Source organism: Rhizopus microsporus, assembly GCF_002708625.1.
Source record: "Rhizopus microsporus ATCC 52813 unplaced genomic scaffold scaffold_1, whole genome shotgun sequence".
Lineage (NCBI taxonomy): Eukaryota > Fungi > Mucoromycota > Mucoromycetes > Mucorales > Rhizopodaceae > Rhizopus > Rhizopus microsporus.
In genome coordinates this window covers 1,085,358-1,099,266 of record NW_019671916.1, presented here as the reverse complement: position 1 = coordinate 1,099,266, position 13,909 = coordinate 1,085,358, and the positions used below count along the sequence as shown (strand labels likewise).

At 38.9% G+C, this 13,909-nt stretch overlaps 6 protein-coding genes across 6 annotated transcripts; 2 read left to right on the top strand and 4 right to left on the bottom strand.

Annotated features, from left to right (window-relative positions):
• Positions 1–12: 12 nt before the first annotated feature.
• Positions 13–890, top strand: RHIMIDRAFT_232766 (uncharacterized protein; the record flags this gene model as incomplete). Its single annotated transcript, XM_023607806.1, has 5 exons — positions 13–87; positions 145–190; positions 235–377; positions 426–725; positions 780–890. The coding sequence occupies 5 exons, from the start codon at positions 13–15 to the stop codon at positions 888–890; spliced, it is 675 nt and encodes a 224-aa protein (XP_023471040.1).
• Positions 891–1,168: 278 nt separating this feature from the next.
• Positions 1,169–2,011, bottom strand: RHIMIDRAFT_192456 (uncharacterized protein; the record flags this gene model as incomplete). Its single annotated transcript, XM_023605971.1, has 2 exons — positions 1,169–1,687; positions 1,745–2,011. Coding segments are annotated over 2 exons (786 nt in total), but the record flags the coding sequence as incomplete, so codon positions are not given.
• A 486-nt stretch (positions 2,012–2,497) lies between these two features.
• On the top strand, positions 2,498–2,964 carry RHIMIDRAFT_196053 (putative 60S ribosomal protein L30; the record flags this gene model as incomplete). Its single annotated transcript, XM_023606091.1, has 2 exons — positions 2,498–2,624; positions 2,765–2,964. 2 exons carry the CDS (start codon positions 2,498–2,500, stop codon positions 2,962–2,964), a joined length of 327 nt encoding a protein of 108 aa, XP_023471038.1.
• A 78-nt stretch (positions 2,965–3,042) lies between these two features.
• Positions 3,043–6,022, bottom strand: RHIMIDRAFT_310078 (DUF255-domain-containing protein; the record flags this gene model as incomplete). The annotated part of the gene is made up of 13 exons (XM_023614623.1): positions 5,819–6,022; positions 5,738–5,744; positions 5,673–5,683; positions 5,529–5,620; positions 5,392–5,474; positions 5,067–5,335; positions 4,762–5,011; positions 4,297–4,703; positions 4,098–4,247; positions 3,664–4,036; positions 3,560–3,584; positions 3,336–3,510; positions 3,043–3,288 (listed from the first exon to the last, which is right to left on the bottom strand). Exons 1-13 carry the CDS (start codon positions 5,879–5,881, stop codon positions 3,043–3,045), a joined length of 2,151 nt encoding a protein of 716 aa, XP_023471037.1. The 5' UTR covers positions 5,882–6,022.
• Positions 6,023–6,070: 48 nt separating this feature from the next.
• On the bottom strand, positions 6,071–7,598 carry RHIMIDRAFT_253717 (uncharacterized protein). The gene has a single exon (XM_023611043.1). It carries the CDS (start codon positions 7,516–7,518, stop codon positions 6,106–6,108), a length of 1,413 nt encoding a protein of 470 aa, XP_023471036.1. The 5' UTR covers positions 7,519–7,598; the 3' UTR covers positions 6,071–6,105.
• A 584-nt stretch (positions 7,599–8,182) lies between these two features.
• RHIMIDRAFT_310076 (uncharacterized protein) lies at positions 8,183–13,909 on the bottom strand. The gene is made up of 6 exons (XM_023614622.1): positions 13,344–13,909; positions 12,599–13,283; positions 9,244–12,534; positions 9,103–9,189; positions 8,944–9,054; positions 8,183–8,887 (listed from the first exon to the last, which is right to left on the bottom strand). The coding sequence occupies exons 1-6, from the start codon at positions 13,595–13,597 to the stop codon at positions 8,327–8,329; spliced, it is 4,989 nt and encodes a 1,662-aa protein (XP_023471035.1). The 5' UTR covers positions 13,598–13,909; the 3' UTR covers positions 8,183–8,326.

Genomic DNA, 13,909 nt, shown 5'->3' with positions numbered 1-13,909 from the left:
CTTTCTATACTAATGAAGTATAGTGAAACAGTATGCTGCTGTATACCCGTGAGACCGGGTGTACTTTTGATGTCAGCTATTCTATTTGTAAGTGATGACCTCTTTCTGTCATTAGCATAAGTATTAATAAATGACTTTCTTTAGTTAGTTTATTTAGTGCTCACTATTGTTATGTTTGTCAAGAAGCAAGGTACCTTCTTTTATTGCATATTTAATGTACTAAGTAAAATACAGATATGGAATATTGGGCAACCTTTCAGCAAAACGTTGATACGCCTTTAACACCAGAAGCATTCGCAGGCGTGTTTTATTCATTTGCTATCAGTTTTATAGTTTATGCTGTTATATCAGTATTTGGAATAGTAGCTATTGTTCTGGTAAGCGTGATCAAATGACATATAACAAATGTGGCTTATTTGTAATAGCAACATCGACGTATGGTTCGAATCTATCATGTCCTGAACTGGTTCTTCGTTCTCTTACTTTTTACTGTATCTGTTGCTTATTGGACTTATTTTAAGGTGAAGCAAGAAGTTTATATTAATGACTGCCAAGACTTTCAAAACACCAAAAATAATATTACCGGCAATCCTTATTATACTCAAATCTCGATCCCAGGAAAGCAGCTGATCGCCCCTGGATCAGACAAGAGTTACTGCATAAACCTTGTAAAGCATTTTGTGATTGCATCTGGTATCTCCACCTTTGTATTTAATTTCATACAGGTACCAGTGTTTAACTACACCAATCTATATTTTACTTACAAACAGTTGTTATAGATCTATTGGGCTCGCTCCATTGGAAAATATGCAACATCATTGAAACGACATTATCAGCATCAACGATTAGAAGTTAAAGATGAGGACGCCTTATCTTTAAGAAATGAGTAATACCTCAATCAAATACCCACTTCTATCCTTGTTATTATATATGAGCAATGTATTATTATTTATTGTAAAAAAAAAAAGAACCCAATATATAATCTAAACTGTTTATTTTACATGAATATAAATATATTTTTATCTTATTTAGCAACTTCCCAGCGGATAAAGTCAACAACCTCAGCGCCATCTTTGAGCCCGTTAGAGATAGCTTCTTGATCAACAAATTGGGCAATCGTGAGGTCGGGTTTCAGCATGTATTTCTGCTTATTTAAAACAAAAGTTTCATCAAATTCTTCAGGGCTCATGCCTTCTGTTTGACGATCTATCTCACTAGCATCTTCTGGATTTAAATACTTGGGACTGAAGCCAACCACTTGACGTGCAACCTGCCGAGCAGCCTTGGATAAAGCAGCTGATGCCTTTTCATCAAGCTCAGCCAAGGACACCTTCTTGGGCTGAAGCACAGCAATGCCACCAATTTTACCGTTTTGAGCATCACCACCATGAAGATAAGAGGCAGAGATACCATCGGCTACTATAACAGCACGACGCAATGTGATATTTTCACCAATCTTGCCAATGGTTTCCACAATAGACTCTTGTACTGTCTTTCCAATTTCAGATGATTCAGCTTCTGGGTGAGGCATTAATGGTGACTGTAAAAGACTATCAATCGAAATGCTTTCAATAGGACGACCAGCTGAGCGTTGTGTTTCATGCATCAATAATGAAGTAGCTGCAATTCTTGAAGCGAGACCTCTAAACATGTCATTTTTTGATACAAAATCTGTTTCACAGTTTAGCTAGAATAGACAAAGTTTGAGAAGAAAAGAGGGGGATAAGACACAAAATAGGCTTACCTCGATCATTGTGGTTTTGTATCCATTTTGTACAGGTACTTGCACAGAAGCTGTTGTAAGCACACCTTCTGCAGCTGCTCTATCGGCGACCTTTTGTGCCTTTTTAGCTCCAGAAATTTGAGCATCCTTGGATAACCAGGCCAAAGCCTCAGCATAGTTATTGTTGGTTTGAATAAGCGCCTCTTTTGCTTTACTCATAGACACTTCAGTTTCTTGGCGGATTTGTTTAAGCAACTTAATATCTGGCTTCACGGTTGAATAGCATCGAGCACCGAAAACTCTTGGTATAATACGAGCAAAACTCATGCTGGACATTTCAAGTTGATAATCTTTTGAAAATGAGGCAAAAGTGACAGGAGACCCTTCTTTTGAACAGGAAGAAATGGTATTTCAATTTCCGACTACGTCTGGTTTGAGAACATAGCTTTCCCAAAAGAAGCTGCCCTTAATAGCTACGTGTGCGTGATCAAAGTAATTAAAGATAATGTCATTGATAATATTTGGAGAAGAAGATCTTGATGTTATAAAATTAAGTGTACTGTTCTTGGTTATATTTAAAGGCATTAAAGAAACGAAATCATTGATTGGCTGGTATTGGTGGCTTATTACCAAATTTTTTTTCTTAGGTGGAGGAGGCTCTTGCTGGACTGATTCTCCCTCTCTTCCCTTTTTAACTTTTTGATCTAATGTGAGTTGATAGAAATGCTTCATTGTAGGCGTGTATCAAACTAAACTACCCTAATACTAGTTAAAATGGCCCCTGTCGCTAAGTCCAAGAAGAATGCCGAGTCCATCAACTCTCGTCTCCAACTTGTCACCAAGTCTGGTAAATACACTCTCGGTTACAAGAGCACTTTGAAGACTATCCGTCAAGGAAAGGGTAAGTTGATACAGGATTGATACAATGAAACAAGGGAAAGGATATGGAAACATTGGCACGCAAAAGAGCCCAATTTGTTTTTTGTCTTGTTTCTTTAATGTTTAACATGACGGAATGACTGATTTTTTTTTTTTTCTTAGCCAAGTTGATCATCATTGCCGGTAACTGCCCTCCTCTCCGCAAGTCCGAAATTGAATACTATGCCATGTTGTCCAAGACTGGTGTCCACCACTACAACGGTAACAACATCGATCTCGGTACTGCCTGTGGTAAGCTCTTCCGCACCAGTGTTCTCTCCATCACTGATGCCGGTGACTCTGATATCTTGTCTGCCCAATAAGCAGCTAAGAACTCTGTTTTCATTAAATAAAATGCTATTTTTATTTCAATGAAATAAAAGAAATGTACGTGTATTTTGTTAATCTTTGATGCTTGTCTTGAATTCTTCAGGCGAGTAGATGGGAAGTCCACATGAAAAGTCTTTGCAGATGTATGCAGTAGGCTCCTGTACTCCCTTGGAAGCTATCTCTCCTACCACAGCATTTTTTCGAGCAATAAATCCGTCTGGTTTTGCATATATCAATATTCTATTTGGCAGGTAAATGTCATTTGCTGTCTGTATGAATTCTTGTAGTTTCTCATCAAATCTACCAGCTAGAACAATCTGTAGAAAGCCGTGAGCACATGTATACTCGTGAATAAAGCTCATACCTCTTTTGATCCATGTGCAACCAGAATGAATGAAGAAACAAAAGCAGGTAAAGCAAAAGGATACTTAGTCAAGGGTACCTGAAAGGCCTGAACAGTTGCTTGAGCTTTCTTCATGTATTCATCGTTGCCTAAGAAAAAGGAAAGACGTGCCAAATTCTTCAAGGCGACAGCATTGCTATAATGAAAATGTGAGTGGTTTAAGTTATTAATTAAAAGATACATACGCTGAAGGTTCTGCGCCATCTTGATCTTTTTTTTTTTTTTTTAAAAAAAAAAAAAAAAATAATTAGTGAAGTCAAGAATACGATCATATTGTCCTTCATCATACCATCTTTCATTCTGATCAAAATAGATGTATCGCTCGTTGTAACATTGAAGAAACCACCGTTGGCGTCATCAAAAAAGAGCTCATTTTGCTTTTCTTGGAGATGAGCGGCCCATTCAACCCATTTTTCATCAAGAGTCGCTTCATACAAGTCCAATAGACTTTGTATCAAATTGCTATAATCATCTATAACACCACCAATATCAGATGCTCCCTCACAGAAGCTTCGAATAAGTGTATGTGAACTGGCGTTGTAGAGATTCTTGTAGATAAATTCAGCAGCTGAAATCGCTAAACTCAGGGCATTTTCATTTTTTATGGCTTGATAGGCATGTATAAGGCCAGAGATCATCATTCCATTCCAGGTGACCAGGATCTATTGTTGACAAAAGGGATATTAGGACTGCCAATAGAGTCCTATAATAATAAGAGTTTACCTTTTCATCTCTGTGAGGTTTAGGTCGCACTTGAGAACGATGCTTCCACAGCTTTGCATTTGCTGTCTTTATAATGTCTCGTACATCCTCTTCACTCTTGCCCACTGCTTTGGCAGTGTCAGCCAGTGACCCGGTTTCCATAAGTACATTCTAAACAGGAATGAGTGTACAAGAATTAAATAAAGTTGTACTAAAATACCTTGTTTGTCAACTCTTTGTGAGGATCTTGGGATGGAGAAACGTTACCGTTTTTCTTAACACCATAATGTACGCTATATACACGAGCAACTTCAGCACCCAGAAGGCCCTCGAGTTCTGCGCTTTCCCAGACACAAAACGCACCTTCAAGTTTTTTTGTGGCTTCCTCATTAGGATAAGAGTCAGCGTCTTCAGCAGAATAAAAACCACCATCAGGATGCCTCAAGTCGCGAGATACATAGAGAATGATATCGTTGGCAACATCAGCAAAGATGGATTCCTTGGTGATCAAGTAAGCAAATGAGTATAAAGAGAGTAACTGTGCCTGGTCATACAGCATTTTTTCAAAATGAGGCACATGCCATTTTTTATCTGTGCTATATCGATGGAATCCACTTCCAACATGATCTTTTGGGCCCAATGTTAATTAAAGCCTGTATGTACAATATTATTTTTTATCATTTACCATGGATACCACCAGAGGCGATTTTTTTCAGTGTAAATGTTACCATATCAATAGCCTTGGAAGCACTTTCACTTGAAGAGCGCTGTATCAAGTGATAATAGTCCATCAAAAACTTCAACTGAACTGGTGTAGGGAACTTCGGAGCTTTTCCAAAACCTCCGTCAATGGCATCAAAGGAGTTCTCAAAGTGATCGTAAGTATCTTCAAGGATTTCCATAAAATTTATACCGTCCTCTGTTGCAGGTAACGTCTATAATTGCCAAAATTAGAACAAACGCTATGTATATATCATAAACTAAACATACCGCGGCGTAATCCTGTAACTGACCAATGATATTTTTACCACTTGATCTTATTTCATTAGGATTAGCGGCCCACATACGAGCGATACGGGTTAGCAATGTCTTGAATCCAGGACTACCATAACGATCCTGAGGAGGAAAGTAAGATCCGCCAAAGAAAGGAGTCAACTCTGGTGTTAAGAATATAGACATTGGCCAACCTCCATGACCTGTTGTTAATTGGACAAAAGTCATGTACAATCTATCCACTCCTGGGTTTTCTTCTCTATCAACTAAATACAACAATAGATCGTGATGAGTTGATGATAATCCTTTTTCTTTTTTATACCTTTAATGTTAACGTAATATTCATTCATGATTTCTGCTACTTTTTCGTCTTCAAAGGACTCATGCTCCATAACATGGCACCAACTAGGGCACATATAGTTAATTTGAATGCACGACAATTTCTTTTATGCAGCTTACTGGCATGTACTGTAACCGATACTGAGAAAGATGGGTTTGTTCTCTTTCTTTGCTAGTTCAAAGGCTTCATTACCCCACGGATACCAATCAACCTTGGATAAAAATCTGGTTATACAACTTGTGTGTATTTTACTATACACTTACAGGATTATGGGCTAAACTATGGCGTTATTGACCTTTCATAAATGATACAAAGAAAAAAAACTTACCGTGTTGCTGCAATATTTTGGTTAATTTAGGGGATAGACATTGTTAGTGGCACATCAAATAGGTTGTTTTATGAAACCTACAAGCAAGTAGGGACTCTTTTCGTTTATAAGCCTGTTGGTGTATTTATGCTTATTGTCTGACATGATGCTGAGTTGAATCGCTTGCAACAAAAGAAAGCAAACGTTTTCTTTTTATACACACACACACGCCTGAACTCCATTTTTGACCTCAGACTGACGCAAACGACATCCGTTTCATTTCCTGCCCTCAAAGACCGCTACAGTAAGCACATAGAAATGACATAATGCTATGACAACGGGATCAAAAAGCAATTGGTTATAAAATAAACTTTTTATTAAGAGATGATTCAAGCAGTAGATGAAGAAGATGATGAGCCTTTTCTGTTTCCAAATATTTTTGAAAAAGAAACTTTCTTATTGACGATGGATCGTATCTTTGAAGGACCACGCTGCTCTTTATGAGGCACTGGAGGTGGCGATGAAACCTTTTTAAAAGTCGATAAAAGAGCTGATTTTGATGGAAAAGACCTACTTTTCATCATTTTGATACTATTGGGTGATCTGGCTTGGTTTTGCTGTTGCAGAAAGGAGCAAGTGGATAACCTGGACTGCTGTTGTTGAGGTTGACACCTTGGAGCCAAGTTGTTGCTTATAGGACGGAAGGTAGAGATACTTGATTCACTACGCAGTATCTTGCAAGGCTTTATGTGTTTGTAAGCTACTGGAGATGACCTTTGTTGAGCTGAAAATATAGTATTCGGTTCTATGTGCTCTGTATCAAGTTCTTGTTCAATAAATGTACAAGGGAATGCCAGTTGTTGATCTTCGGCAAACCAGCTTTTCCATTGAGCGCCTGACTGCGAGGAAACATATTCATCGCTACTAAAGCTGCTACGAGTGTCATACTTTAGTTCTTTCCAAGAAGTAGATCGATGCAAGTTTTGTTTCTTTGTTATTTTCGAAGTAGGGAAGAAAGCCTCAGGAGAAGACACTGATAACATCAAGGGTGACCTCGGTTCAGGAAATGCATCTTCACTTTTGTCTTGTACTTCATTTTCGGCTATTTCTTGCTTGATACTGTCTTCTTCGTGGCTAACCATAGACAAATGACTTACTGAGCTTGATGTTTGTGAATCCTGCTCCTCGTCCCTATACGTTGCCAAGATAGCTTCTGTTTCATCTGCAATATCCTGGTCGTCGTCATCATCACTGTATCGGGTACATGTATCCGGGTTTATCCCACACTGTAGCTGCTCCAGTATTTTCTCTTCGCAAGAGGCAGACGATAAGGAATCGTATGTGTGTCTAACGAGTAGAGGAGCGTGTACTTCGTCATCATTATCTGAACCAGTCAGAGAAAATCGGTCTTGTTTCACACCAGCGCCTTCATATAGGCCAAAGCCCACCATCATTTCCGGATCACCTAACGCTTGAAGTAGTTCTTGACGCGCATCAAGGGATCGCTGCATCGATTTTAGGCTTAGTATATTCATCGTGTGCACAGCCTCGTTAAGACTGAGAGAGTCCCTTGCGCTCCAAGCTTGCGCGCACTGTAACATTTGCTTAGAGTCCAACCATTGCTGATCTAGGTAATGATCTATCAACCGCATCCAGGCAAGTCTGACATAGTCATTGCTAGGTGTTCTTGGTGTTTTATCAATAAGCTGCTCTTTCCATGATTTAATGAGGGTTTCGTATTCCTTTTCGACGGCGGGATCATAAGGGTGAATGAATGATTTTTGAGCGTCCGGCGCTTCCATATGAGTACTAAAATAAAGCATAAACAAACTGAAAGGAACGACTGTGTATATTGAGAAAGGAAAGTCAAGTATAAATGATGAATGTCAAGGAAAGAAAAGAAGAATATAAATGATTACGGTCTCGAAAGAAGAGTTTTGGAGGCATAAATAGATAATGCTATGCAGTTTTGACATATATTGCATTCCATTGAAAAATTTTAGGGTCTCTTTTTTTTATTATTATTATTTGTTCAATGTTCTGGTATCTTTTAAAAAAGGGAAAAAGATCTTGTCGATATTCCAAATGAGGATCTCTTGCATAGTTCACAAAGGGTAACTATAAAGTAGACTGCCATGCTTATATAAAACTCAATGCATAGGAACTTACTCAGGCAGTAAAAGATTTTTCTTTAAAAGGAGTATAATCAAGTGACGATAGTATATACATCTTTAGTTTTATCGAATTCTGCCTGTAACTTTAAACACTAAAGTACAGTAAATAAATATACTAAAAATTAATAAACGCCAGATAGATATAAAATTTACAAAACAATCAGGGTGAACCTCCTTTTTAATTTTTTCAACTCCTTTATTGAACTTTGTGCATAATGGACCTTTGGGCATTCATTGACACACACATGGTTACTAAACGGGTCATGTATGATTTCATTTTTAATTGTATTTTTCTTTATTAATGTGTAAATGATTTATCAAATTGTTTTGCTATGTAACAAAGGATTGTGTATAAAAAAAAAAAAGATTGCATATGGGGAGAAAATGTGTGTATATGTGATGAGGAATATATAAGGGAAAATTGTACTGAATACAATTAAGAAAGCAAAAAGCTATTTTGTCCTTCTTTCATGGATTTCTCTAACTTTTGACGCATTATTTCCTTGCTAGAGTATTCGGGCATCTTTAAATAATTGGCGCAAGTCATGACGGAAGGCAAGTAGTCATCTGGCGATAAATTTGATTCGGGCACCTTTCTCACAACAGTAAAGACAGGTCGAAGTGCCTTCCAGCCACCAATCGGTAGTCTAGGTGAACCTGTGGTAAATTGCAGGAATGCGCGTCGTTGTACTGCATCCATTTCTGACAATATTTCTAATAGATACTGGACTGATTTACTTTCCATGGTAAATCCGTGGTCTGCCTTAATAGTATCGGTTAATGTAGCCAGGCTCCAGTCATCTTCAGAAGTGCCAAATAGAGCTACCAGTTCAGAGTGAGTCAATAATTTCAGATCTTCGATAGAAAATAGGCCATTAAATCCTTCTTTAAACGCTTCAATCTGTGTTGCCACACCAGAGCCTGCCACAGCATCAAGCACCAATTCTACGTACTGCTCGACATTTTTTATTGTCACTGGTATTTCGCTACCATTGGACTATAATGATTGAATGAATATACATGTCTATATATTATCCAATGCAAACATTTTACCTTTAGTTCATATTTAGAGTCTCCTGGAAGTGTAAAATCAAGATAAAGGTCTTCTATTTTGACACCATCTATTTCAATGTTTTCTGCTTCTTTGATCTTTTGAATGTGTGACTACAGAAACAGTTAGTAAAAAAGTGGCAATTCAAGTCCATTACAAACCTTGGTTTGGTCAGCATATATAGCATTCTTCCTGTCTATGAATGACTGTAAAAGATTCAAGGATTTTGCCAACATAGGATCAATTTCCTAGTTATCAAGAATATATTAAAATTGTGTTGTTACGTTATTATTATTATTTACCATCAACAGTTCATAGCTTGGTTTGGCATTATCAAGGACAACTTTGAAAAAGGCAGGATTAAACCTGATATCAATGATTCTAAAGTCCAACATGGCCTTTGCTACGAATTGACCAAGCGTCCTAAAGAGCTGAATGACTTTCTTTGCTGAACTTGAGGTTGGTTTAGCCAGAGGTTTTGGGAAAAGCCCGTTTGGAGCATCAACATAGCCACTTAATGATTTGTTTGAGCCACGCCACATATCGATAGAATGCTTGCTAAATTCCTTTGAAGTAGATGCATAAAACTCTAGTGTGGGGCCCAAGCCAGTGCCTTCTTCTCCAACATATTCTATTTCCAGTACTCCGGGCGAGCTACCAAACAAGTCAAAGATCTTGATAGCAGATTCTAGCATCTGTGTTCGCACAATTCTGACTTTCTGTCTTTCCATACGTCCAAGGATAGGCTGTTGCGATTGATGGCCATCATCTCTAGGGCCGTTTTGAGTATTGTTTCGCATCTGAAGACTCTGCCATCGAGCAATCAATCTGGAATAGCCAAAGGATGTGCTTTGAATAAATAGATATCGAGTTTCAAAAGGGAATAAGAACGGAGCAACGCTCATCAGCCAATAGGACCAAGTGGGTAAACAGGAGCTTGCAACTATCAATGGTTCTTCAAGTTGGCGATTCATTTTAGCTGTCAGTTTGCGATTGATAAAGTCTTGAGCCGATATGCCAACGCTGTTCTTGGTAATGGCCAAAGATAATTCTTTCATCAAGAGGATTACTTGAGCACAGATTGAGTCATCCGAAAAGTCCTTTGGTTTCGTAACATCGGCCAATTGACAAGCGATTGCTGCCTTTTTTGTATCATCAGAGCTGTCAGAGTTTGGAACCCATACACGTTCAAACGTCACAGGATAAGATGAAGACCAAATACTACGACCGGCTCTTGCTTGACTTCGTTCTTCTTTCATTTCATACTGGTGGACGGCAGCATAGATAGTTGTGTCGTTAGAGATGACAGTTCCATTCAGAGAGAATCTAATTCTCCATTCGCCATCCTTCTTCTTGTTGTTGCTACTACTTGCACAAGGTTTGGATTGTTTACCTTCTGATGCTTCTTCATCTTCTGAATTGTCCTTCTGTACTTCAACAGCGTCTACCATCTCTTCATCCTCGTCGTCAACGTCCATTCCTTCTTCCTCTTCATCGTCACCATTTCCACTGATCAGCATATGTTCTTCTTCATCATCATCATTTTCGTCTTCCTCGTGCTTATCGTCATGATGATCTTCCAGTTCAGAAGAAGCGCGAAGTCGAGCCAATAGATACTCCTCAAGAACACGAAACATAGCTACAGCATGAGTAGACACCATGAGTTGCCTGTAGCTGCTAGGAATATTCTCGCCTTTTCCAGTCAGCCTCAGACGCAATTGTTTGGCCAGCATGCTTGTAGGGTTACGAAAACTATCGCTTGAAGATGATTCGAGTGGAGATACGACCTCAAACGTTTCGGATCTACTCAAGATCTCATGCAGACGAACCACCAATTTCTTCAACGAATTATTACCATCCTCATCAAGATCAGGATTGTCCATAAAGATAGTTTCAAATATGTGCTTGCGTTCCTCTCGTGAAATACTGTTGAACCCATCTTTTTCAGTTAGAAAAGCTAACATGGCCTTCATAAGCCCAGAATTCGTCAGCTCAAAGCTGCTGATGCCCATCGGAGAATTTTTCAAGTACGTAGAAAGCTGTACGAGTGTTTTCTCTGCTGATTCCTTGTCTTGCGGGTTCAATAATTGCTCTGTGAAAATGGCGATTTCCTTCAATGTGCTGCCTGGCGTACGTGAGGGCACTCCATGAGCATTGGACTCGTCAGCGTGGAAATAATTAGCAATGAAGTTTTGTGCTAGTTGAATAATATATTTCCTAACGGAGCCTCTGCCCAAACCCTTTTCTGATTCACTTGCGGACTGCGAATGGCGGCCAGTTCTTGATGATTGAAGGAGTGCATAATGCTCTTGCAACAGTGCTTGCAAATCACCACGATCAAGAATGCGCCTTTGCGGAAGGTTGGATCTCTCTTGGCTGCTACCAATAGCCGTATCTCTTCTCTCCTCCTGTTCGCTCTCATCTTCCTCATCACCCTCTTGTTTCTTTTCTGCATCAGTCGTCGTGGCGTCACTTTCGTCGAGATTTGCATCATTTTGAGTCGACTGTGATTCACTTACTATCGGCTGCTTAGCAATAGATTCTATCTCGTGAAGAACACCTTCTCTTTCGAATAAAACGTGGTAAATGCTTGGGAGTTTCTTTATCAAAAGCTCAGCATGATAAAGTGCATCGATTATAAGGCCCGGTTGCTCCTGTCTTGTTAGAATACCGGATAAGAAACTTGACAACGGAACGCTCTTGAGCACCTTCTCAAGATCTTCTGGGTTTGTGTAATGCGTTAACCTGAGCATCGTGTGGATGATCAACTGTCTCACTCGAAGATTAACCGTAGAGGCGTACATATCCAAGAATAACGGAAAGAGAATTGAATCAATACGAACCAAAAATTCGGAATGCTCTTCAAACCAAGAAATGCGTGGGTCGACGGGACTGCCACCAGATTCCGAAGGCAACGGCAAGCCAGACGATCTGGTACGACTTGCAACAGGACCGTTTTCTTTAAATCTTCTTGAGCTAAACATGCTGTTTTTCGGTAAGGGTGGTAATAGATCGGCCATGGTCTTTATGATGGTTGGGACAGATTCTCTCCATTTTGAATCCAATGTGACGTGAGATGTTTGTGGTTGATTCGTTGCTGCAGCAGAGCCGGTAAGAATGTGATAGAACGTACCAATGATATCCATCTTTAAAAGTTCAAAACTGAGGTGAGGCGAGGCTTTGGCAACAGCCCGGAAGATACGCAGGATATCCTGAAATGTGGCAGGTCGTACAGCATTCGAGTTTCCAGTTATGGGAATTAAACCAAACAGGGTCTTCAATAGATCCACGGAGATGACCCGTTCCAAAGACTCTCTTTGACTGCGGTAACTTTCAGAGATTCTTACCCAACAAAGACATGTCAGTTCAACCACTGTGCGATCAGAATAGGACATTGCATTCATCAATGTAGGGGTCACTTCGGTTACTTGTGAAAATGACTCTTGATCTATTCCACGTAGACAGTTGGATGCTGTACGTAAAGCTGTACGCTGAGCATGAACACTGAAAAAGTCAAAATACATCAAGGATGCGCCGAGTCCACCTTCATGTACGACTGCGCGAGGCACTTGAGCAGATATTTTCTCGAGAGCCTAATATCGAAAAAATAAATGTGTCGATTAACAAACAATATCATTTGTGAACAGTGGCACTTACACAAAGAGCTTGCTCAGCCAGGTCAATGTACTGAATTGATTTTAATTTTTGACACAGAACCTTGATTCCTCCGTGAAATACGATGCTTGTTGCTGCGGTAGGCATGGCATCCAAGAGGTTTGATATACAACGGCAAGCAAGCAACATGATCTCAGGATTTCCTGCTGATAAACCCTCGCTCATAGCTAATGCGAGCATCATGTCATCATCCATATCTGCCATGATTTCTGGACCAGACATAATTCGGATTAATTCCTTTACAAAGCTATCACAGGAAAAATAACCAATCAGGTTATCTTCATTACTGACGGATAAGATTTCTGCCAGTTCTTGCAATGCTATAAGCTGCATTGTTGGTTCTTCTTGGTTCTTGAGGGTTGATAAGATGGATCTGAATCTGCTAGAATCAGATGGCATACCACCAAAGAGGCCTTCCATCTGTAAACCAAGAGCACGCCTGACACGATTCAATTCATTCATCATTTCCTCTTCATCACCTTCGTCTCCAACTTCTTCATCATCCTCATCCTCGTTTTCTTCTTCTCCATGCCCATTATCATAATGTGATTCTTCATCCGCATGATCCTCTCCCTCTTTCTCTTCATATTCTAAACCGGGAACATGGGGACTATCTTGTAGAGTTTCATCCAAGTTTTGTTGTTGTTGTTGTTGATTAGACATTCTTCTAAATAAATTGGATTTGAATATTATTAGTAAGAAAAGAAGAAAGAAAAATATATATTACCTTTGATTCTTTTTTAAGGATTTATTATTTTCTGTTTCCTTTTGTTTTCCCTTTTGTTCCATCCTTCTTTTATTACTTGGAGTATCTGTTTCTGACTGTCTTCTCTTTCTGGAACTCGTCTGTTTAGCTACTTTCTTTGGTGATGACTCTTTTTTGTTTCTTAAGCTATAGCGTTTGCTACTACTATTACTATTATGTTGTTGTTGAGAAGAAGAGCCCTTTCCTTTTGTTGATTTATTGAGCCTTTGCTCCATATAAAGTAATCTAAAAAAAGATAAAAAGCGTCTTACTTTATCTTTTTTTCTCTTTCTTCAATCAAGTCTGATTTCTTGTTGAGAATGGTTTAAATTGAAATTTATATAAAATAAACTTGTTTAATAAAAGAAACCCTTGAAATAGTTAACCTTTGTTTCAGTAAAGATTGGTCAACAAAGAAGAAGAAAAAACCGCAGAACTGGCAACGTTAATAAATATTTACACCTGCACATTCACATTCGGAGCTTAAACATTCATTTAAAGTCATAAACTGGGTGACCTTTGCAATGTGTCAAGCTTGAGAAAAAAAA

What these genes read in the sequence shown, in the direction of transcription:
- RHIMIDRAFT_253717 (XM_023611043.1), bottom strand. Translation starts at nt 7,518, where the DNA reads ATGGAAGCGCCGGACGCTCAAAAATCATTCATTCACCCTTATGATCCC.
- RHIMIDRAFT_310076 (XM_023614622.1), bottom strand. Translation starts at nt 13,597, where the DNA reads ATGGAGCAAAGGCTCAATAAATCAACAAAAGGAAAGGGCTCTTCTTCT. An exon ending in TGGCTGAGCAAGCTCTTTGT is followed by an intron (nt 12,535 to 12,598) that starts GTAAGTGCCACT and finishes TTTCGATATTAG; the next exon opens with GCTCTCGAGAAAATATCTGC. An exon ending in ACTCTAAATATGAACTAAAG is followed by an intron (nt 8,888 to 8,943) that starts GTAAAATGTTTG and finishes CAATCATTATAG; the next exon opens with TCCAATGGTAGCGAAATACC.